Source organism: Puma concolor, chromosome A2 (assembly GCF_028749965.1).
Source record: "Puma concolor isolate L17-30 chromosome A2, mPumCon1.1.hap2, whole genome shotgun sequence".
NCBI lineage: Eukaryota > Metazoa > Chordata > Mammalia > Carnivora > Felidae > Puma > Puma concolor.
In genome coordinates, this window is record NC_141668.1 from 158,686,371 (window position 1) to 158,708,885 (window position 22,515).

The 22,515-nt window shown below is 53.8% G+C and overlaps 1 protein-coding gene across 5 annotated transcripts in view; it reads left to right on the forward strand.

Moving 5' to 3' along the window:
- UNC13A (unc-13 homolog A) overlaps positions 1-22,515 on the forward strand; it is a 59,579-nt gene that overhangs the window by 27,886 nt on the left and 9,178 nt on the right. For 2 of the 5 annotated variants that reach the window (XM_086698664.1, XM_086698666.1), the window contains exons 13-39: positions 779-857; positions 1,021-1,026; positions 1,499-1,570; positions 1,833-2,052; positions 2,687-2,914; positions 3,792-3,933; positions 4,053-4,222; positions 5,057-5,172; positions 6,251-6,414; positions 6,811-6,961; positions 7,278-7,346; positions 7,663-7,752; positions 7,970-8,104; positions 9,682-9,815; positions 11,379-11,464; positions 11,669-11,795; positions 12,560-12,656; positions 13,037-13,180; positions 13,957-14,040; positions 14,590-14,667; positions 14,888-14,976; positions 15,434-15,586; positions 16,782-16,905; positions 17,821-17,826; positions 19,550-19,588; positions 20,775-20,804; positions 22,199-22,255. In XM_086698664.1, the coding sequence (XP_086554790.1) occupies positions 779-857; positions 1,021-1,026; positions 1,499-1,570; positions 1,833-2,052; positions 2,687-2,914; positions 3,792-3,933; positions 4,053-4,222; positions 5,057-5,172; positions 6,251-6,414; positions 6,811-6,961; positions 7,278-7,346; positions 7,663-7,752; positions 7,970-8,104; positions 9,682-9,815; positions 11,379-11,464; positions 11,669-11,795; positions 12,560-12,656; positions 13,037-13,180; positions 13,957-14,040; positions 14,590-14,667; positions 14,888-14,976; positions 15,434-15,586; positions 16,782-16,905; positions 17,821-17,826; positions 19,550-19,588; positions 20,775-20,804; positions 22,199-22,255 (2,890 nt within the window). The remainder of the gene's footprint in view (positions 1-778; positions 858-1,020; positions 1,027-1,498; positions 1,571-1,832; positions 2,053-2,686; positions 2,915-3,791; positions 3,934-4,052; positions 4,223-5,056; positions 5,173-6,250; positions 6,415-6,810; positions 6,962-7,277; positions 7,347-7,662; positions 7,753-7,969; positions 8,105-9,681; positions 9,816-11,378; positions 11,465-11,668; positions 11,796-12,559; positions 12,657-13,036; positions 13,181-13,956; positions 14,041-14,589; positions 14,668-14,887; positions 14,977-15,433; positions 15,587-16,781; positions 16,906-17,820; positions 17,827-19,549; positions 19,589-20,774; positions 20,805-22,198; positions 22,256-22,515) is intronic. The other 3 variants (XM_086698667.1, XM_086698669.1, XM_086698668.1) reach the window with 2 other exon arrangements.

Consider the following 22,515-nt stretch of genomic DNA (forward strand, 5'->3'; position numbering starts at 1 on the left):
AGCTCATTCTGACCCACCAGCTACGCCAAAGCTGCGTAGCCATCAGCTTCGAAATCACTCCTTCCAGGATTGACTTTAAATATACATAGGTATTTTCAATTTTGAAATACCTATTTCAATTAGGTAGTGTCTCGTGAATGTCTTAGTTTATTCAAACTTCCATTCAAACTTCCATTCAAACTTCCATTCAAATTGGGCAACAGCATCATCTCCCCATTTCCCAGGTGAGGAAGTTGAGGCCCGGAGTCGTCTTCATTTCCTGGGGCTGCCGTAACACACTACCGAATGGGCAGCTTAAACCAACAGGAGAATAGTCTTTTTACAGTTCTGGAGGCCAGGATTCCAAAGTCAAGTTGTTGGCTGAGCCACGCTCCCTCTGTCACTGTCACCTGTAGGGGAGACTCCTTCCCTGCCTTGCCAGCTGCTGGTAGTTGCCGGCAATCCTCAGTATTCCTTGGTTTGTAAATGTGTCGCTCTGATCTCTGTTGTCACACTGCTGTCTCTCTTTCTATAAAGACACCAGTTATATTGGATTAGGGGCCCACCCAGTCTAGCGTGAGCTCATCTTAACTAACTATATCTGCAATGACCCAGATATTCCAAATAAGGCCACCTTCTGAGGTACTAGGGGCTAGGATTTAAATGTATCTTTTTGGGAGACACCATTCAACCTTTAATAGCCCCCGGGGTGATCAAGTGTCCTGCCCAGGCCTCCAGTGATGTCTGTTGGAGACAGGGAGACGCCTGGGCCCTTGACATCCCCGTGTGTGTCTTACAGCCCTGGCGGTGGCCTCATCATCATTGACAGCATGCCGGACATCCGCAAGAGGAAGCCCATTCCACTCGTGAGCGACCTGGTGAGCGCCTGTGCCCTCTCCTCCCCCAGCAGAGCAGGCCTGCCATAAGCAGTGCTCAACCTGTACAACTGCCCATGGCAGACCTGGGGCTGGGGGCTGGCAAGGTGTTCCCTGGGACTAATGTAATCTGATTTCTACCCTGCCTGCTGCATGGACACTTCAGGCCATGGTGAGTGGTAGTGACCTGGGCCCCAATCTCTTCCTCAGACCCCCTCCCCCCCCATTAGGATCTTCCAAATGGCCCCCAATGCATGGGTTCCGGGGTGAGGGGACCCTGCCCTGTCCTACAGTTTCTGGGTGGGGAAGAGAGCAGGTGACTCCCGATCTTGGTTCCTGGAGTGGCTGGTAGTTTTGCTCTGTGGCTGCTGATCGTGGCCAAATGCAGTTCCTGAGTCTGGTTCCTGGTGGTGGGGGGATGGGTGAGTCAGGGGTGTGAGGCTGCTCACCTTCCAGGGTCCCTTCTAACCCAGAGCCTCTGTCACTTTCCAATTCTTCACTGGCCCTCCTCCTGCTGCTATTTGTGGCCGTGGCTGCAATCCGTCGCTGGCGGCCCCAACCATGGCTGTGGATTCTGCTCGTGGTGACAACCCTACGGGTGTGAATCGACCCCGGTGACTCCCTTGGTGATTTCCCTGCCCCAGTCCCTGGTCCAGTCCAGAAAAGCGGGCATCACCTCCGCCTTGGCCTCCAGCACTTTGAACAACGAGGAGCTGGTGCGTGGGGCGCCTCCCCTTCCACGGGGGGTGGGCTGGGGGCTCCGGGGAGGAAGAGGAGGAGAGCGTGGCAGGGACGGGCACTCCTCCCTCCCCACGATCTGGTTGCGCTGCGTCCGGCCGGCCGACATGATCTGTGCCCCGGAACCGTGGATTCCGACGGTGTGGGGGCAGGGGGAGGGACGGGGACTTTACTACACTCAGCGAGGGGGTGAGGGTGGCGCGGGACAGCGCCCCATGCCGCCCCTCTCTCTCCGCTCAGAAAAACCACGTTTACAAGAAGACCCTGCAAGCCTTAATCTACCCCATCTCCTGCACGACGCCGCACAACTTCGAGGTGTGGACGGCCACCACGCCCACCTACTGCTACGAGTGCGAGGGGCTGCTGTGGGGCATCGCGCGGCAGGGCATGCGCTGCACGGAGTGCGGCGTCAAGTGCCACGAGAAGTGCCAGGACCTGCTCAACGCAGATTGCCTGCAGCGTGAGCGCGGGGCTGGAGGGGCGGGGCTCCGGGGAGGGGCGGGGCTCCGTGGGGGCGGGGCTCCGCGGAGGGAAGGGGCTCCGTGGGGGCGGGGTTCCGTGGGGGCGGGGCTCCGCAGAGGGACGGGGCTCCGCGGGGGCGGGGCTCCGCGGGGGCGGGGCAAGAACAGGGGAGGGACTCGTTGGCCGCAGGAGTGGGGCGAGAGGAGGGGAAAGGGGGCGTGAGGGGGTCAGAGAGGGGTGGGGAGAGAGACTCAGGGACTAACTAAACTGTCGAGGGTGGGCTTACTGACAGCGGTTCCCCTGGAGAAAAATGGGTTAGAGAGGGGGCTCAGAGAGGGAGGGGGCTCTGAGTGGGGGGGAGGAGCCAGAGAAGGGGCGGGGTCTTGGTGGAGCGCTAGGGTTCAGCGCGGCCGCCTCGCGCAGCAAGGTGGGTACTACGCGGAGAAGGAGTAGGAGGCTGCAGACAGCATGTCGAAATCTCTAGCAGCTCTAGCTTCGGGGCGTGAGTCACCTGAACCCCCACGGCTCTAAGTGCTCTTGGCCGCAGCCCAGGAAGCTGAGGAGTGGGAGTTGGGGTTCTCGCTCCGGTGAGGGGGCGCGCTCTGGACGGTGACTGCTCTCTGCGTCCACAGGGGCTGCAGAGAAGAGCTCCAAGCACGGGGCGGAGGACCGGACGCAGAACATCATCATGGTGCTCAAGGACCGCATGAAGATCCGGGAGCGGAACAAACCTGAGATCTTCGAGCTCATCCAGGAGATCTTCGCCGTGACCAAGACCGCGCATACGCAGCAGATGAAGGCGGTCAAGCAGAGCGTGCTGGACGGCACGTCCAAGTGGTCGGCCAAGATCAGCATCACTGGTGAGGCCGCGGGGGTGGGGGTGGCCACGGGGTCCCTTCTTCTCAGCCCCCTGTGCTCCCTCCTATGGCTCTTCCTTTGGCTGTGTGTAGTGTGTCCATATCTGTCCCATGTCCCTAGGTGTGTTTGTGCTCCCGCGGTGGGCATGTGTGCCTCCAAATGGGAGTGCATGACGCTGTCTGCATGAGTCATGGTTTGTGCCCCACCCCACCCCCAGAATCAGACCCCAAGAAGAAGAGTTGAGGGCACGTTGTTTATCTAGGGGGTGATGCCGTGGGAGTTGAGAAGTGAGCCTGGGACGGAAGGAGCCCTACACAGGGTGTCAACGATCAGGACCACTGGGGGACAGTGCTGACCACTGGGGGCAGAAGGGTCCTGCCCGGGTGGAGGCCTTCGGATGTTCATCCATGCCCAACCTCATTCGAATTTCCCTGAAAGCAGACCCCAAGATGAGGATTTCGGGGCAGATGGGTATCCAGAAGGTGGCCCCAGGAAGCCCCAGTGTGGGTGGAGACATGAGTCTGGGAGCAGGAAGAGAAGGAGCCCTGCAGGGGACCCCAATAAACAGGCAGCTCTGAGAGCAACTGTAGGCTCAATCCTGCTGGAAATTTCAGGAGGACAATGTACAGAATGTCTTACCCAGGGGTGACCCAGGGCAACCTTCCCATCCAGCATCAGCCGAGGACTCCGGGGGTGTTAACTCTTCAGGAAGCCCTTCCTGTCTTGTGGGCGTCCCCATGGGCTCCCATGGTCAGAACAAAGCCCTCAGGCCATGTCGCAGGTGTCCCCAATAAGCAGCAGGGAACCTGTGGCAGTGACTCTTCTCCGTACGCCTCACTCCTTGAGCCCGTATTTGTATTTGTCCTGTGTGTCTTCCAGTGGTCTGTGCCCAGGGCTTGCAGGCAAAGGACAAGACGGGATCCAGTGACCCCTATGTCACTGTCCAGGTTGGGAAGACCAAGAAACGGACGAAAACCATCTATGGGAACCTGAACCCTGTGTGGGAGGAGAACTTCCACTTGTAAGTGCCTGGCTGAACCCCTGGCCGCCCAGGTGGACTCCCTGCTGGAGCAGCCAAAGGGGGCTCCAAGACCAGCCACCTGACCCCCGCCTCTGCCTCCCCTCCCCCCCCCCCCGCAGTGAATGTCACAACTCCTCAGACCGAATCAAGGTGCGTGTCTGGGACGAGGATGATGACATCAAATCCCGTGTGAAGCAGCGGTTTAAGAGGGAATCCGATGACTTCCTGGGACAGACGATCATCGAGGTGCGGACACTCAGCGGCGAGATGGACGTGTGGTACAACCTGGGTGAGCATGGGTGGTGTCCTGCAAGGGGACAGGGAGGGTGCCCCAGGGGGCCCAAGTGGGGAACCAGTGTCAGGAGGAGGTAGTCTAGGAGCCCAGTCTGATGGAAAAGGTAGGGTCTGTGTGTCCCAATCTGATGGGGGAATCAGGATCTGTGAGGCCCAGTCTGATGGGGGAGGAAGGGTCTTCCGTGAGGCCCAGTCTGATGGGGGAGGAAGGGTCTTCCGTGAGGCCCAGTCTGATGGGGGAGGAAGGGTCTTCCGTGAGGCCCAGTCTGATGGGGGAGGAAGGGTCTTCCGTGAGGCCCAGTCTGATGGGGGAGGAAGGGTCTTCTGTGAGGCCCAGTCTGATGGGGGAGGAAGGGTCTTCCGTGAGGCCCAGTCTGATGGGGGAGGAAGGGTCTTCTGTGAGGCCCAGTCTGATGGGGGCAGGAAGCAAAACCTGAGGATCCTAGTCTGAGGAGAGAGACGCAGACCCAGGAATCCTATCTAAGATGAGTGGACGCTGGGGATCTTGATCTGATAGCGGAGGCAGGGCTGGGGAGCCCAGTCTGGGAGAGAAGCAGGGCCTAGGGCTCCTGGTTAAAGAGAAGATGCAGACTCGGGAATTTAATCTGCGCAAGGAAGCAGGGTGTGGAATCCTAGTTTGAAGGAAGAGACGGGGCCTAGTGAGTTCTAGGCTACTGGGAGAGGCACAAGCCCAGAGAGCCGATCTGAGAAGAGATACCTGGGTCTTAACTTCAGGGTCATGACTCCTGGCCTACCGTCATGCATACATTAGAATATCCCAGGCCTACACTCGGAAGGTCTGACGCAGAGGTCCCCTTCTGTTCTGCAGACAAGCGGACTGACAAATCCGCCGTATCAGGTGCCATCCGGCTACACATCAGTGTGGAGATCAAAGGCGAAGAAAAGGTGGCCCCCTACCATGTCCAGTACACTTGTCTACACGAGGTGAGGCCCAACGCCCCTCCCTGCCTTCACAGCTCACTGCGATCTCCTCTCATCCCTGACCACCCCAGCTCCACCTTCCTGTTTCCAGCCACGCCATCCATACTCTCTGGGCCTCAAAGACTATCCCCCGTGCCATTCCTACTGCCTGGAAAACCCCTCCCTCTCCATCCAACTTCAGGGCCCCCTCCTTTTGGAAGCCCTCCTTGACCTCCAGGCAGACTCTCACTACCCAGCTCCAGGTGTTTCGCCCGTCCCAGACCCGAACAGGGGGCTCCTGGAGATGACTCAGTTTTTGAGTGAATAAATGATTGGTTGAATGGCCACATGCATAATGGGTGGATAAAAGGATGGGCGGACGGACAGATGTGGGGTTGAACTATTGAAAGTAGAGATGAGTGGATTTGGGGCAGTTGCATAGGCGGATTGGTGGAAAGACGGATGGGTGGATAAATTGATGGGTAGTAAATAGATGATGGATGGTTGAATGGGCGGATGGATGCATTGCTGGATAGACAAAGTTGTGGGTAGATGTATGGGATGGACGGATGTATGGTTGAATTATTAAAAGGGAGGATTCGCACGTGGGGGAAGTTTTGGGTAGTTGAATGGGTTGGGTGGGTGGATGAGAGTATGAATTGTCAGGCAGACAGATGTTTAGATAGATGCTTGGATGGAAGGACAAATGGATAAATGTACGAAAGGATAGAGGAGTACATAGGTAGGTTTTGGAGTATTTGGATTGATGGATGAGTGAGTAGACAAGTGGATGGATGGGTAGATGAGTGGACGGACAGACAGACGGATGGTTGTGTGGTTGAATTGTTACAAGGACAGATGAGTGGATTGGTGAAATGTTTTGGTAATTGCGAGAGTTGATGGGTGATGGGTGGATGACAGCGTAGATGAATAAATCAATAAATCAATCAATGAATCGATCAATAAATCAATAAATAAATGAATAAATCAGCGTAGATGAATAAACAAACGGATGGATGATGTAAGCTGCCTCCAGCCTGGGGTCTCCGACCCCTTGTGCCTCATTGCACTCTTCACGATGCCTTCTCCCTCTCGGTGGCAGAACCTGTTCCACTTCGTGACAGACGTGCAGAACAACGGGGTTGTGAAGATCCCAGATGCCAAGGGTGATGACGCCTGGAAGGTTTACTATGATGAGACAGCCCAGGAGATTGTGGATGAATTTGCCATGCGCTACGGCGTCGAGTCCATCTACCAAGCCATGACGTGAGGCTGCAGGCTGGGGCGGACTTGAGGGCAAGGTGCAGGAAACCGGGGTGAGGGGGTTCCCTAGCAGACACTGACAGATCTGGGGTGGAAGGGTTTTTGAGAGAAGGAGCCAGAGAGGACGTGGGTGTGGTGGGCATCCTGTAATCCCCTGGAGGTTAGGAAAGTGCAGTTTCCGGCAGCTAAAGTGACAGGGTGAGGGTCAGAGTTAGAGGCAGAGATAGGGCAACCCAGAGAGGAGACCGAGAGAAACTTGGGAGACACAATCAGGCAGAGGGAATGGTTTGAGGGGTCAGAGGGAGTCCCTCACAGATGCTGTCTTGGAGGCATTCTGGGGGGAACACTGCCTGTCCTGGCTGGATGCCAAGCCCAATTCCTCCCGCTCCCTCCCACCAGCCACTTTGCCTGCCTCTCCTCCAAGTACATGTGTCCCGGGGTGCCCGCCGTCATGAGCACCCTTCTCGCCAACATCAATGCCTACTATGCGCACACCACCGCCTCCACCAACGTGTCCGCCTCTGACCGCTTCGCTGCCTCCAACTTTGGGGTCAGTCCCGGGGACCGGGGCTGGGGGATGAGGGCGAGCCCAACCCTGTGCGGGTCGGACCCTGTGTGACTCCGTGGTCTCCAATCTGGACCTGACTTGCTCTGTGACTCTGCACCAGTCACTTGTCCTCTCTGAGCCTCAGTTTACCTCTCGTAGAATGGAAATGGATATTGTGAAGGCCCATTTCGATGATGGATGGGGTGCACTTAGTGTATAGTAAGCACTCACCCTATATGGCAGCCACCTCGACCCCCATGTCCCTGCTTCGACCCCCCATGTCCCTGCTTCTGTCCATCCTCCTCCTCTGCCTCCTCAGAAAGAGCGCTTTGTCAAGCTTCTGGACCAGCTGCACAACTCCCTTCGGATCGACCTCTCCATGTATCGGGTGAGAAGTGCACCCATAATGACTTGCTTGCTCCTACACGCGTGTGCCTGGAAGGGAGAGCTCCCGGCAGGTGTGCACATGGGAGGACCCATCTTAACACGTGGAATGTGTTCCTTTGACATGTGTGCACATAGATGGGCAGCACCTGCCCAACGTGCTTGGTGCATCCAACCAGCTCCCACCCTAGTTGCTTCAAGGTGTTCTCATGGACCCCCCACCCACTTCCTGGAACTTGGGAGCTCTTGTATTTCCCCTAAGACACTCTACCCCGACCCAGCCTTCTTCATAACCCAACCTCTCTTCTCCCTTCCAACAGAATAACTTCCCAGCCAGCAGCCCAGAGAGACTCCAGGACCTCAAATCCACTGTGGACCTTCTCACCAGCATCACCTTCTTTCGGATGAAGGTAAGAAGGGGACCCGGTGCCATTAGCTCTCCAAGGGGCATTCTCCAGGACTCTTAGCTCCTAACCGAGTAACGTTTCTCTTGGAGAAATGTGCCCTTTCTCAGTGACCTCTGCTTTCATCCTGCTACATTTCCTTAAGCTCATAACTACTTGTAGCCATTTCCTGCATACCTCCTGTCCCAGCTGTGCCCACTCGTGCCCGTCTCCCTCCCTCTAGGTGCAAGAACTCCAGAGCCCACCCCGAGCCAGCCAAGTGGTGAAAGATTGCGTGAAAGCCTGCCTCAACTCTACTTATGAGTACATCTTCAACAACTGTCATGAACTCTATAGCCGGGAATACCAGACAGATCCGGTGAGGACCCCAGATAAAGCAGAAAGGAATAGGGGATACCAACCAGGCCCTGACCAAGTTCCAGAGCTTCCCCTTCGCAAGCGGTTTAACTGAGCCTCAGTATCTCCCTCTGTAAAATGAGGTCATAAACCCATATCTCAGGATTGAAGAGAAGATTCAATGAACTGCAACCTTTAGATAAAGTGTAGGTAAGTGCTTGGCACCTGATACACAATAGATGCTCAATAAATTCAGTTTTAGCTGAATTTAGTTGAGTTAGGCATACAGTGTGCCTAGGATAGAATCACTGTTCTAAATGTTGAGTTGAATTGAATTTTTTGAGTAAAATTCAGTTTGGGCCATTTCAAGTCAGTTTATTTGAGATCTTTTAATATGTGTTTATCTACACATATAATGTCCCAGGATTGTCAATAAGGTTTCAAGGAGCTCATGGCTTATTAGAAGGGAAAGATGTATACATCGGAAATTCACAACCTAGGATGATTAGCTCTGGGGTGGAGGAATTGCAAGAGTCTGTGGGAGCTAAGGTGACCCCTACCTCACCTTGGGCTTCTGATAGGAGATAAGATAAGCTGAATTTAGTGAGACTTTATTTCATTCCATTCATTTACAGTCCCTTGAGTTGAAATTAAGTCACTTTGAATTGAATTGGGTTGAGGTGCAGTGGATTAAATTGGGTTGAGTTTGGTTTAACTATAAACTGTTCAGCTTCATTTATTTCTTTTTAGGTGACTTAAAATTGCTCTTGGCTAATTAGTGAGCAGAACTAAGTGGGATTAAGCTGAGTTTCCTTGAGCAAAAATCCATTTTTTTTTTTTCTATTCAGTTGAACTGAAGTTATTGTCGACTGGGTTGAGTTGACTTGAGTTAGGATACGCTGGATTGTTGCCTTGGGTATAGTTGAGTTCAAATGAGTTGGGTTGAGTTGGGTTTGTTTCAGTTGAATTTAGCTGCATCCATTTTCATTGACTGACTACAGTTGGATTGAGCTGGCCTGAGGCTATTAGGTTGAGTTGAGTAGGTAGAGTTGGATTGGGATGACTTGGTTGAGTTGAATTAGATTAATTTAGGTTGGGTTGAGTTCAAGTCTATTTATTTCCATTATTTTGACTTAGGATGATGTTGCTCTTGGATGAGTTGATTAGGTTCAATCCAATTGAATTCATTTGAGTTTAATTCAATCCAGTTAAGTTTAATTCCACTCCACTCAGTGTAATTGGCCCAAGTTCAGTTTCACTGAATTAACTCTGAGAACCTCCATCTGTTAAGCTAAGTGGGCCTGATTGGCATTCATTTCAGTTCCATTTGGTTTCATGGGCTTCAGGTTTTTTCAACTAAATTCAGTTCTATTCAATTTTATGAGTTGAGTCTAATTAAGCTTTGTTGAGCTGCAGGGACATGAGCTCTGTTTAGACCAGTTTACAAGAGTTCAGTTCATTTTCATGCAGTTTTCCCACTTGAACCACACACTATTAACAGGGCCCCTTCCTCACTAACCTCCTACCCCTCAATAATGAACTAACTGAGGCACCCACCCCCTGGACCCCTCTGGCCAATCTCTCCATTGCCCCTTCCAGGCTAAGAAAGGAGAAGTTCCCCCAGAGGAACAGGGACCCAGCATCAAGAACCTTGACTTCTGGTCCAAGCTGATCACTCTCATAGTGTCCATCATTGAGGAAGACAAGAATTCATACACTCCCTGCCTCAACCAGTGAGTTGTGCATCCGTGCAGTTAATTATCTGGAGGTGTATGTTTATAGTGTGTGTGTATGTGTGTGTGTGTACACAACTTTGTGTCTTGTGTGTAAAGGCGATCATGTCTAATTACACATAAAATGATGCGTATGTGGAGGCAACTGTAGGTGTGGTTGTGCCTGAATGAAATATGGCATAATTTATAAACAGAAACATAAAACTGTGTGTATGTATACAATCACTGGTATAATCGGATAGGTATTTTGTACATGTTGATTTGTGTGAATAAAAATGTGTACATATGTATATAATAGTGTAGGCTCGTAAATAACAATAAGCAGTGTTGTTCAAGTATTTAATGTGTGTTAAAGACTCCACCAAATGTTTTACATTTAAATTGCATTATATCTTGTGTGTGGATGTAATTCTGTGTATAGTTGTGGCCTATGGGTTTAAATGTATATTGTATATATGCATACAATTGTGGAATGCACTTCAATATACAATATTGCATATTGTGTAACTGTGTGTGAATATGTACACAGTTTTATATGGATTTATGTATCTGTAGAGTTTTCATCTATGTTAGCTGAATGAACTGTTGTGTCTTATTTATCCCTGAGTGCTAGAGGGGCTCTTAACTCTGGTGTGCCAGTATCTCTTGGTTAGTTAGATATTCAGTTAAGATCAGGGATTTGGGATTGATGGACTGAAAGGTGGATGGATGGATGGGAAGATGGATGGAGATATGTATGACTGAATGGATGGATAGCTGATTGGATGGAGAGATGGATGCTGTACGGAGAGATGGATGGGTGGATGGATGGATGGATGGAGGGATGGGGATATACTGAATGGATGAATAGGTTGATGAATGGATAGATTGGTGGAAGGATGAATGGGTAGATAAAGGAATGGATGGATAGCTGGTTGGATGGAGAGATGGATGGCTGTATGGAGAGATGGATGGATGGATGGATGGATGGATGGAGGGATGGGGATATACTGAATGGGTGAATAGGTTGATGAATGGATAGATTGGTGGAAGGATGAATGGGTAGATAAAGGAATGGATGGATAGCTGGTTGGATGGAGAGATGGATGGCTATATGGAGAGATGGATGGATGGATGGATGGATGGATGGATGGATGGAGGGAGGGATGGGGATATACTGAATGGGTGAATAGGTTGATGAATGGATAGATTGGTGGAAGGATGAATGGGTAGATAAAGGAATGGATGGATAGCTGATTGGATGGAGAGATGGATGAATGGATGGATGGATGCATGCATGGAGAAATGGGTGAGTGGATAGACAGATGGGTGAGTGAATGGGTGGGTAGAAAGATGGATGACTGTGTGAATGAGTGGATGGAGGGATGGAGAGATAGATGGATGGAGACTCAGGGAGAAGCAGGGCTTCAGTTCAGAGTCACTCAGCAAGTCAGTGGCTTTGAGGGGGCTTGAATCCAGATCCCTCTGCCTGTCCTGCACTACCCTCTGGGTCAGAAGGCCAAAGCAGCCTGTGCCATCTTGCCTCCATCTGCCAAGGTTTCATACTTCCATGACCTTCACCAGGTTTCCCCAGGAGCTGAACGTGGGTAAAATCAGTGCTGAAGTGATGTGGAACCTGTTTGCCCAGGACATGAAGTATGCCATGGAGGGTAAGTACCCCCCCCACACACACAATTCCCATGTCTGCCAGCCTGGCTACAGTAGGTAGCTGTGCCTCAGTATCCCCTCCAAGGCTGTGAGTGTCCTGGACCCTCAAGCTTGAGGTTGGACACCTGTGATGGCCAGAGCAGGTGCTGCCAAGACAGAAGGTGGAGACTTTCCTGACTGAGCCACGTCCGTTCTCCCCCTACCAGAGCATGACAAGCATCGCCTGTGTAAGAGTGCTGACTACATGAACCTACACTTCAAGGTCAAGTGGCTATATAACGAGTATGTGGCAGAGCTTCCTGCCTTCAAGGACCGCGTGCCTGAGTACCCTGCGTAAGTCCCTTGCCCCAGGCCAGAACCGTAGTGCTGACAGCTAGACCGAGGCCCAGAGATGAGGGCTGACCTACTCAGGGTTCCCTAGGCATCAGGGTCACAGTGGGGTGCAAACCTAGTATTCTCTATTTTCAGCCATTAGACTATGGACTCCTATAGCCCAATTAATATTCATAAGTATCAGGAACTGCATTGAGCAGTCCTGTGTGCCTTTTCTCATTTAATCCTTTTGACGATTCTATAAGATGGGAGCGTTATAATTCCCATTTTGTGGATGAGGAAATGGAGAGTTAAATGCCGAAGGACTTGCCCAAGGTGACATCCAATAAGTGACGGAGCCAGGATCTGAACTCTGGATGTCTGACTCACGGGCTGTGTTGGAGAGCAGGATGGTGGTCACCATTTACCGAGGACCTACCATACGTTGTGTCGTTCACGCTCACAGCAGCACTGTGGGATAGATACTCCTCTGTTGTCCAGGTAATGGGATCCCAGAGAGTAAATGCCCTTACCCATGGGTCGTTTATCTGACCCATGCTTCCTGCAAGTATGGGCCTTTCTCTGACAGTGGTCATGAGGTCCATTTCATGGCTGAAGTAACCGAGGCCTGGTGGGGTAGGGAAGCAGGGAGTAGCCCCCCCACCGGAGGCCACAGGGTGAGTTCAAGGGAGAGGAGGACCTGCCCAAGTACCATCCAGAACCAGGCAAAGCAGAGGGCCAGGGGACAAGAGGTGGCGAGACCTCACTCCTGCTCTCTGTTCCAGGTGGTTTGAGCCCTTTGTCATCCAGTGGCTGGATGAGAATGAGGAGGTGTCCCGGGATTTCCTGCATGGGGCCCTGGAGCGAGACAAGAAGGATGGGGTGAGGAGACTGACCCATGACCAAGCCCCTAGTCTGCCCACAGTGGTCTTGCTCCCTCTGGGGTCCATTGGGATCCAATATGGAGGCAAAACTTGCCCTTGAGATGAAGCCAGTCTCTGAAAGGTGACTATCGTCTTCATCTTGTTCATGATTTTGAAAGTTTTTTGTTCACTCAACAAATGAAAGAGTTCGTCCAGCTGGAAGCCCCACTCTCTCTATCCATAGTCTCTGTGTCCACCTCTAAGTCACTCTTCCACAGTGTCCATCTCACCCCAGGGCAGTTGGTCTCTGGGTTTCCCCATGAAGAGTGGGAGGGTTGGACTCTAGGGACTGTCTGGCTCTGACCCCTCTCTTCCCTCATGGCCTCCCCACCCCTGCAGTTCCAGCAGACCTCAGAGCACGCTCTGTTCTCCTGCTCCGTGGTGGACGTCTTCTCCCAGCTCAACCAGAGCTTTGAGATCATCAAGAAACTCGAGTGCCCTGACCCCCAGATCGTGGGGCACTATATGAGGCGCTTTGCCAAGGTGCGGGGGTGTGGGTGGGGTTGGGAATGCAGTCCAGGGGAGGGATGGGATTGGGATAGGGTCAAGGTTGGGGTTGCACTTGAGATTGGGATTGCGGTCCAGGTCAGGGGCAGGGTTAAGATTAGGACTGAGGTCAAAGTTGGGGTTGGTGATATCAGTGGGATTGAGGTTGGGGTTGACATCAGTGTTGGAGTTGTGGTTGAGGACAGTGTTTAGGTTGAGGTTGAGGTTGAGGTCAGGGTTGTGGTTACAGTTGGAGTTGAATTTGGAGCTGGGGTCAAGGTTGAAGATGGGGTTGAAGTTGGGGTTGGGTTTAGGGTTACTACTGGGATTGAGATTCCATTTGGCATTGAGGTTGGAGTGAGTGTTGGGATTTATGTAGAATTTGGGTGGGTCTCGGGGTGAGTTTGGAAGTCAAGGCCATCCAACTGGGTTTGAGGGTTCCAGCTAATTGGCTTTAGGCTGGGTTGAAGTTGAGGACTGCAAGTAAGAATTGGGATTCCATTTGGGGTTGAGTCGCGCTCATGCTTGGAGCTGGGTTAGTATGATGGTTGGTTGCTCTGTGAAAAAGCTGGCTCTACATAAAATAATCATCTTTACCTGGTGGTGTCTCCTCTTGGTTGTGATGGTCATCCTGGGTGGAGAATTCGCCCATCGAATGGGTCCATCTTGAGTGCTCATAGGGGTTTGGGTTCATCCCTGATCTCACTAGTGGCTCTTGAAGAGCCTGCCTAACTCCAGCTCCTGTTCTTCCCCCACATCTGTATCCTCCCCAGACCATCAGTAATGTGCTCCTCCAGTATGCAGACATCATCTCCAAGGACTTCGCCTCTTACTGCTCCAAGGAGAAGGAGAAAGTGGTGACCTTTGGGGGTCCCTGTCCTGTCCCCTCCCATCCCCATTCTGTACCCCCAAGGGCTCATCCTTCCCTGGGCTCTGATACTTCTGTCTGTGTATGTCCAACTGTGTGTGTCCGTGTACCTGGCTGTGTGTGTCTGAGGGGATCTGGAGGTGAGGGCACGTGCCTTCAGTGTGTCACCGTCTGGTTGTTGTGAACAAAACCTTCAGGGTGTATGGATGTGAGCTTGCAAAGCTTTGAGACCACGTAGGAGAATATAGGTGTGTGACAAGAACTCTCCCCTTCCTTCCTGCTACTCCCAGAAGCCAGCCCCCCTCAGGGGAGGAGCTACTTGAGCCCTGACTCCCCCTGCCAATCCCCAGAGACCGTCCTCCCCAACATTCCCCGGAACCTGATCCCAAGGCTGTCTTCCATTCTCAGATGACCCTATGGGACCCCAGCTTTCTCTGGACCCAGACCCTGAAACCATCCCGGGGTCCCCGGCAGCGGATGGGGGAGGCTCTGGGGAGGGATCCTGAGTGCTGAGTCTCTGCTCTGTTTGCACCGCCAGCCCTGCATCCTCATGAACAACACCCAGCAGCTCCGAGTGCAGCTGGAGAAGATGTTCGAAGCCATGGGAGGAAAAGAGGTCAGGCGAGGCCTGGGCAGGGTCACCACCTCCCGTGTCCCTGGAGGCTGTTGATGAATTCCAGCTCCACCACTCCCTCAGACCCCAGCAAGAAGCTTCACTATCTGTGCCTGTTTCCTCCCCAGCCCTCTGGGATCCCCTTCCCTGGGTTGGATGGGCAAATGCCCCACTTATGTGGATGCTCTGTAAACCTGATCTAATGTCCCTTCTCCCTCCTCAGCTGGATGCTGAGGCCAGTGACATCTTGAAGGAGCTCCAGGTGAAACTCAACAATGTCTTGGACGAGCTCAGCCGGGTGTTTGCTACCAGGTGGGGGCACCTCTAGGGCTGGGAGCAGACAAGAGGGGGCAGCCCCCAGACCTCTGAGCCTGGGGCATCCAGAGACTCAGCAGATGTAGTTAGTGGTGAAGACTTCAGGCTTGGAGTTAGACCTGAGTTCGATCCTGGCTTCCCACTTACTAGCTATATAGCCTTGGGTGAGTCATGCAACCTCTCTGAATCTTACCTCACTTATCTATAAAGTGGGGATGATAATAGTGCCTGGGTAGGACTGTGCAATGAAATAAACAACACAAGTAAATGTCTCAGCACAGTGCCCAATTCTGCTATTCCACACCATCCCCTCCCCTGCTCAGTGATATGCCACGCCTCCGTGATGCTTGGGATAAAACATCAAGGTCCACGGGTCAGCTTTTGAGGCCTCACCTGACCCTTTCTCTGGGAGGCCTGGAGAGCCTGGCCTGAGCTCCACCCCCTGTGCCCCTAGCTTCCAGCCACACATCGAGGAGTGTGTCAAGCAGATGGGTGACATCCTCAGCCAGGTGAAGGGCACGGGCAACGTGCCAGCCAGTGCCTGCAGCAGCGTGGCCCAGGATGCTGACAATGTACTGCAACCCATCATGGACCTGCTGGACAGCAAGTGAGTCGGGCTGGGTGGACTGAGACGGCCAGGGGGTGGTCAGGGATGGGACCTCAGAAACCCAGGGCTGACCTGGAGGGGACACTAGGGGCGTGTTTGCTGGGTGGTGGTTGGATGGTTTGGATGGGTGGGTGGAGGTATGAAGGATGGGAAGATGGGTGGGTAAATGATCGGAAGGACTGGTGAGGAAATATTTGTAAGGGTGAGTGGATGGTGGTTGGATGGGTGGATGGATGGATGGATGGATGGACGAATGGATCAATCGATTGAAATAAGTGGATGGAAGTGTAGATGAGAGGATGGAAAGAAGGAAGGAAAGGAGATAGGAAGATGGATGGATGGATGGGTGGAAGGATGGTTGGGAGGGAAGGAGCCAGGGAGGAAGGGGGAAGGAAAAATATGGAGGGGCCATTAAAGGAAGTTGGGGGAGGGATAGTTTGGATGGGTGGGTCAGTTGCTGGGTGAATCACGGTGGATTACCCCATCTCCTTCGACCCCCACACATCCAATCACGGATTCTTTGTTGTTTTCCTTCCTTTTGTTTTGCCAAAAAACTTTTAACTTTTATTTATTTATTTTGAGAGAGACAGGGACAGTGTGAGCAGGGGAGGGGTAGAGAGACAAGGAGAGAGAGAATTCCAAGCGGGCTCCACGCTGTCGGCGCAGTGCCCGATGTGGAGCTCGAACTCACAAAACCATGAGATCGTGACCTGAGCCGAAACGGAGAGTCGGACGCTTAACTGACTGAGCTACCGAGGCGCCCCTGTTGTTTTCCCTCTTCCCATCGTTCCCTTTCCCTCTCTCTCCTGAGCATGGCCCCAGCCCCCTCACAGTCCCTAGTCTCCAGCCTTCCTATTAGCTTGCCCCTCACTCTGTTCTTTCCAACAGGAAAGTCTGGCTGTGTCTCTCTCGAACACTCCATGGCTCCCCACTGCCCTCATTCGAAGGCCCGGGCCTTCCTCCCAGGTGTTGAGTCCCCTTCCAGTCTGGCCCCTGCTGGCCTGTCCACCTGCCATTCACTCTTCACATGTATCATACACCATAGTTCCATCAGGCTGACCATCCAGGGGTCCCTGTAGAGGCTCTGTGCCCTCTGGTGGGTCCATGGAGTCCTTTCCCACATTTGTTGAGGGAAAGGGGCTCTGTGGGTTAAGGGCCAGCTGGGCTGTCTCTCAGATCTGCCCCTCACTTCCAGCCTGACTCTCTTTGCCAAAATCTGCGAGAAGACGGTGCTGAAGCGGGTGCTGAAGGAGTTATGGAAGCTGGTCATGAACACCATGGAGAAGACCATCGTCTTGCCACCCCTCACCGACCAGACGGTGAGGCCCACAGGGGATCCCTGGGCCACCTCCCCTGTGGGAGCCCAGAGAACTTGATGCCAAAGGCATTGGGGCTCAGAGGTCAGTGGGGCCATTCAAAGATCAGAGAGGTCATATACGGGTCAAAAGTCATCAAAGAGTCAAAGAGGTCATGCCTGGGTCAGATATATAAAAAGAGGTCAAGTAGAGTTAAGAGATGTCTAAGGGGACATAGAAGCCGCCCGTGGGTCAGGAGGGCTTACGAAGGTCAGAGGTCACCCAGAAAATAAAGAGGTCAGTTTGGGGCTCATGGCCATCCATGGATCACACAGGGCATATGGGTCAGTGTGTTCATCGGAGGGCTCTTGGGGGGTCAATCAAGAGACAAGGAGGGGAGACACCATGGACTTCAAAGATCAGAGACAGAGGGCTCCCAGAGGTCAATCAGAGGTCACAGAGAGCATCCAAGGTCAGAGAAGTCAAGCAGAGGTCAGCATTCATCCAGAGACCAGGGCCATGCCTCTGGAACCCTTCTGGGAACAGCCCAGAGATCGTGATCCCCAGGGATCAGGCTTCCAGGAGGGAGTGGGGGACCCGAGACCTCTGCAGTGGGGTGTGGTTGGGAGCGGGTTCCTCCCGGGAGGTGTGGGGGCCTGAGGACAGCAATGGCACACGGGTTCATGGCACAGCACGGAGTGAGAGGGCATTCCTGGGTGGACAGGAGGGGGGCTTGGGGAGGATGGGCAGGGCCACCAGGAGGCAACCCTGGTGGGGGAGGCTTCGGACCTCCGACCACCTGCCTGCCTCCTCTGGGCTGGGCAGGGGCACGGGGTCCGCCCCTCGGTGCCGTCTCCGCCCCCTCCCTGACCTTCCTGGGAGACTCATGGTGACTTATTCCCCCCTCCCCCACCGCCCCGCCCCCATCGCGGCTGACAGATGATCGTAAGTAGAGGCCCTTCTGTCCGTCTGTCTGTCCGTCCGCTCTGTGTCTGGACTCGGCCCACCGCGTGGCTGCACCCACCCCACCCAGCGCCCCCTCCTCACCCACCGGCCCCCCACCCACTGTCCCACCTCCCGCCTAGATGTGCCTGTGTCTGTCTGGGGCGGGGCATGGGGAGGGGGCGGGGCCTGGAGGGAGGGAGGCCACGCCCGCCCACCCCGCCCCGTTATAAGCAGAGAGGACCTACCTTCCGCCTCCCAAACCCCAAACCCCGAGCCCAGGACCTTCCCATCTGACCTCGTCCTTTAGTTGGAAATCACCCTTCCTCCCATATTCTCAGACTCCAGCAGGGTATCAGTCTCTCCCTGAAGCTAGAAGGAGGTTAAAAGTCGACGGAGTCGCTCTGACCTCCCCTTTGGGCTCTGAACTGCTAGCAGCCTCCCAAAATACAGGCCCTCACCATCTGGGTCCCCACTCGGCTGTTCAGTGCAGACCCTCCTACCACCTCTGCCTTCCCAGTCCCACTCCACGACCACATGAATCGCGGGCACACGCCCAGGCACCCAGGTGGGAGGTAGCATCCGTGACTTTGTGTCAGGCCATCTTGGCGTCAAATCCCAGCCCAGCCACTCTCTCTGTGACCTTGGGAAGTCACTTCACCTCTCAACCTCCACTTCCTTGTCTGGAAAAAGGGTTCACTGCAGTAACTCTGTTGAGGGTTGTGGTGAGAACCAAATGGGATGATGCATTAAAGTGCTCATCTCCGTGACTAGCTTAGGCTGTGTGGTCACTAAAATTAGAGCTACTATTATTGTTGGCGGAGGCAATATGTAGACACATAGGAGGGCAGAGATCTCCCTTTGTGGGCAAGACAGGTCGTCGTAAGATGTCACCTGTCCAAAGTTTGCACGTACTCGGCTCACTTCTTGGTGGCTGCAGTCTGGATCTTTGGCTGTAACCACTTGGTGGCAGCAAGGAGCTAAGGGTGACTCTCCGTCCCCGCTAAAGAGAGGGGGGGAGCATAAACAGGGGAGAGGGGCAGAGGGAGAGAGAGAGACAGAATCCCAAGCAGGCTCCACACTCAGCACAGAGCCCGATGTGGGGCTTGATCCTATGACCCCGGGATCATGACCTGAGCCGAAACCAAGAGTCAGACACTCAATCGACTAAGCCACCCAGGGGGCCAGGGATTCACATTTATTGATGATTCCTTGTATGCCAGACCTCATAGCTGATGTTACAGGCCACCTTCGTGACAACCCTTTGAGTGAGGTGGATATTATTGTTCCTATTTTGCAGATGAGGGAAGCTGAGGCTCAGAGAGGAGAAGTCACTTGCTCAAGGCCACGTAGTAAACGTAGGCCAGAGTCAGGTTTCAAATTCAGGTCTGTCTGAATTTGGAGCCCATTTGTTCTCCTGTTGACCCAAGCAACAAGATCCTCATATATACAGTAAACGTAAATGGGTTATATTTTGGCAGTGACTTCTTTCTCTCTGGCTCTGTATTTCTGTTTTTCCTCTCTTTCTCTTCCCTGTCTCTCTGACTCTCTTACAGCCTTTAAGAGTTGATCATTGAGGCACACACACATGCAACCCAGCCATCAGCCCCCTGTGCGGTATTAGATGCCCCTTACCTCCTGTCCCCATGAGTACGTATGTGATCACCCTGGGTTCCCACCCCACATGGCTTGCCAGGTTGATCACCCTGTGACATTGTCTCTGCAGGGCACCCTCTTGAGAAAACATGGCAAGGGATTAGAAAAGGTAATGAGGGCCTCATCTGTGCTGAGGTCCTGAGCTCTGGGGTCCGAGTGTGTGTGTGTGTGTGTGTGTGTGTGTGTGTGTGTGTGTGTTCATTGGCATGGGCAGGAAGGTCAGCTGGGGATCACAGGTAAAAGGCAGGTGTCTTAACCAACTCCCACAAAACCAGAAGTCAGAGACGAGTTGATTCTTCAGGGACATGGCTTGGAGTCTGGGTGCACATGTGGGCAAATGTGTACACAAACGTATGCAAACAGCTCCCTCCCTCTCATAACAAGACCCAGAGAGCTTATCTCAGCGCTGGGTTCCACTGAAATTCTATGGTTTCAAGAAGGGCCCCAGATGCTGGACCACGGCCCTCGACCGAGACATGCCTTGTTGTTCATGTAGATTTTGTTGTTGTTCTAACGGGTGTTTGTTGTAAGGAGACGGGAGCTGTGACAGCACATGAACAGTTGCCCTTGCTGTGCAATTCACGCAGGAACTGTCATCCCTGTGAGCGCACAAGAGGGGTCTCTGCTATGTGAACATGGGTTGTAGGGCTTCCCTACTCACTCATGTAGCCATTTTGGGGGGCACCATTTACATGCAAGTGCATCCGTGTGGGGGTGAGAGTGTGTGAGTTGATGTGTGTGATTGTGCACATGTGTGCAAGCGTTTGGGAGTGCACGTGTGTATTTTAGTGTGTGAGTGTGTGTGTGTGTGTGTTGTATGCTGATCCAGGTGTGTGTGTGTATGAGGGGGCATAAACTCTCTGCACCTGCGTGGATGTGCTTGGGTGCGTTTCTCTACACTGAGGGAACTTGTGGTACCTAGAAGTACGTTTCTTTGAGAGCCAGGGTTCCCAGGGAAGAGTCCTGGGAGTTGGGGGAGGAGAGAAACCCAAGTCCTTTCTCTCCTCTCCTCCTCCCCAAGGCGCCTCATCCCTGGGCAGGCTGTCCCCAGGTGACAGGCTGGTTCTAGCCTCCTGGCTAGTCCGGGCGTCTAGCCCCCCAGCTCCCAGTGGGAGACAAGGGAAGGTGCCTAGCTGAGGAGGGGGCCCAGCGTTAGATCCAGGAGCTGGGGGGGGGGGGGGAGGGCAGCTTGTGGGCCGGGGAGTGGAACCGTGCTTTCAGGGGGCAGGGAAACCCCAGTGAGCACCCTCCCATCAGCCGCCCAAACTCTGACCTCCGCCTGATTCTCTCCACAGGGCAGGGTGAAATTGCCAAGCCACTCAGATGTAAGACCAGCCCGTCACTGTCTGTCTGGCTCCCACCCCCCTCCCCCTCCCCACCCTGTGCCTCCTTCCACCTCTGTGGTCTGTGCCGTCTCGGGGGGCGCACTGTGAACCCATCCGTGGTCTCTTCTTCCTTTGTCTGTCTGGTTTGCTCGCGAGGGGCGGCGGGCGGGGGGGAGGCAGGAGGGGAGGAGGGGGTGGCAGGGGGAACCAAGGACCAGACGGCTGGGCTCCTGAGTCACTGTACCTCATGACAGCCTCCGGTCATCACAGACAAGTAATGGCAAGAGTAGCGACAGCCAGGATGAAAGTAACAACAGTAATAGTGGCCGGAGGGCCAGCTCCCATCGGCCAGCTGGTCGACCCTCCACACGATTCCAACGATCGCAGCTATGAATGGCCCTCCTCCCTGCCTCGCCCTGCTCAGGACCCCGCACCATCCCAGGGCCCAGTAAACGCAGGACTCATTACCTCATTGATACTTAGGCCTCCCCCATCCCCCAAGCTAGCGTAGGTGCCCCTGTTAACCAGGGAAGGAAACTGAGGCCCAGAAAAGGCCGGGGACATGCCGCAGGTCACCCAGCACAGCGATCGGAGGCGGCAGGACCATTGCCCCCAGCACTGCTCATGACCTTGAGACCAAATGATAATAACAGGGAACACTGAACAAAGACAGATTGAGCCCCAGCTAAGCCGTGAAGTGGATACAATGTCCCCCAACTAGATGGGAAGGCTCAGAGAGGTTAAGTGACTTGCCCAGGACCACACAGCAGAGCTGGGATTTGAACCCAGGCCCACCCGGCTCATCGGGGCCATACCCAGGATGCCATCTTGCTGGTGTCTGTTTTGGGTGGGGTGGGGGATGGGTACCGAGGTGTGTGTGGGTGGGGAGGATTCTTCCCTTTACAAGGTCAGACTAACAGCCACCCAGATTATTGGGGAAATTCGCCCACACAGGGAATGGGCCCAGGGAGGGGGCGGGGAAGGCTGGGGGCGGGGGTCACTAGAGCCCATCCCCCAGTTTTCTCAAAACCCCCTGACTTGGGGCTGGGAAGCCCATCCCATACCGACAAACACCATCTACGGCTCGCTACACCCACGGTCCCTCGCTGCCCATTCTGTCGTCTCTGTCCCACAAACCTGGGGTCCTGAGGGAGGCGAGAGGGTGGGTAGTGCGCCCACACTGGGATTTGCAAGGACAAAGTCACCACCTCCTCCTCAGCGCTTTCTGAGGGGGAAGCTCCAGGCCTCTGTCCCTGGGACACAACCATTGCCCTGCCCAGAGCCTCTGGACAAAAACTAAGATCGTGTCCAGGGCTGGGGTGTCAGTAAGGCTGTGGGGATTGGTCTGGAGGACCCCCACGCTCACCTTGGCTGTGACTCTTTGTTACCTGCAGGGAACCCAGATGATCTTCAATGCAGCCAAAGAACTGGGTCAGCTGTCTAAACTCAAGGTGAGGCCAGGGGTGGGGGGCAGGAGATTGGGGTGGGGAAGCTTCCTGGGGGGAGAGGTCCCAGAATGGTGACATGCTCAAGGGACAGAAACCCTGCTCAGACTGACAGAAGCATAATTGATTTGCTCCACTGTGTTGGAAAGATGTGCAAAGTTCGGCTTCGGATACAGCTTGATCAAGGGTACATGTCGTTTATTCAACAAATATTGAGCCCCTGTTGTGTGCCACTCACATACTAGGCACCAGGGACATCGTGATGA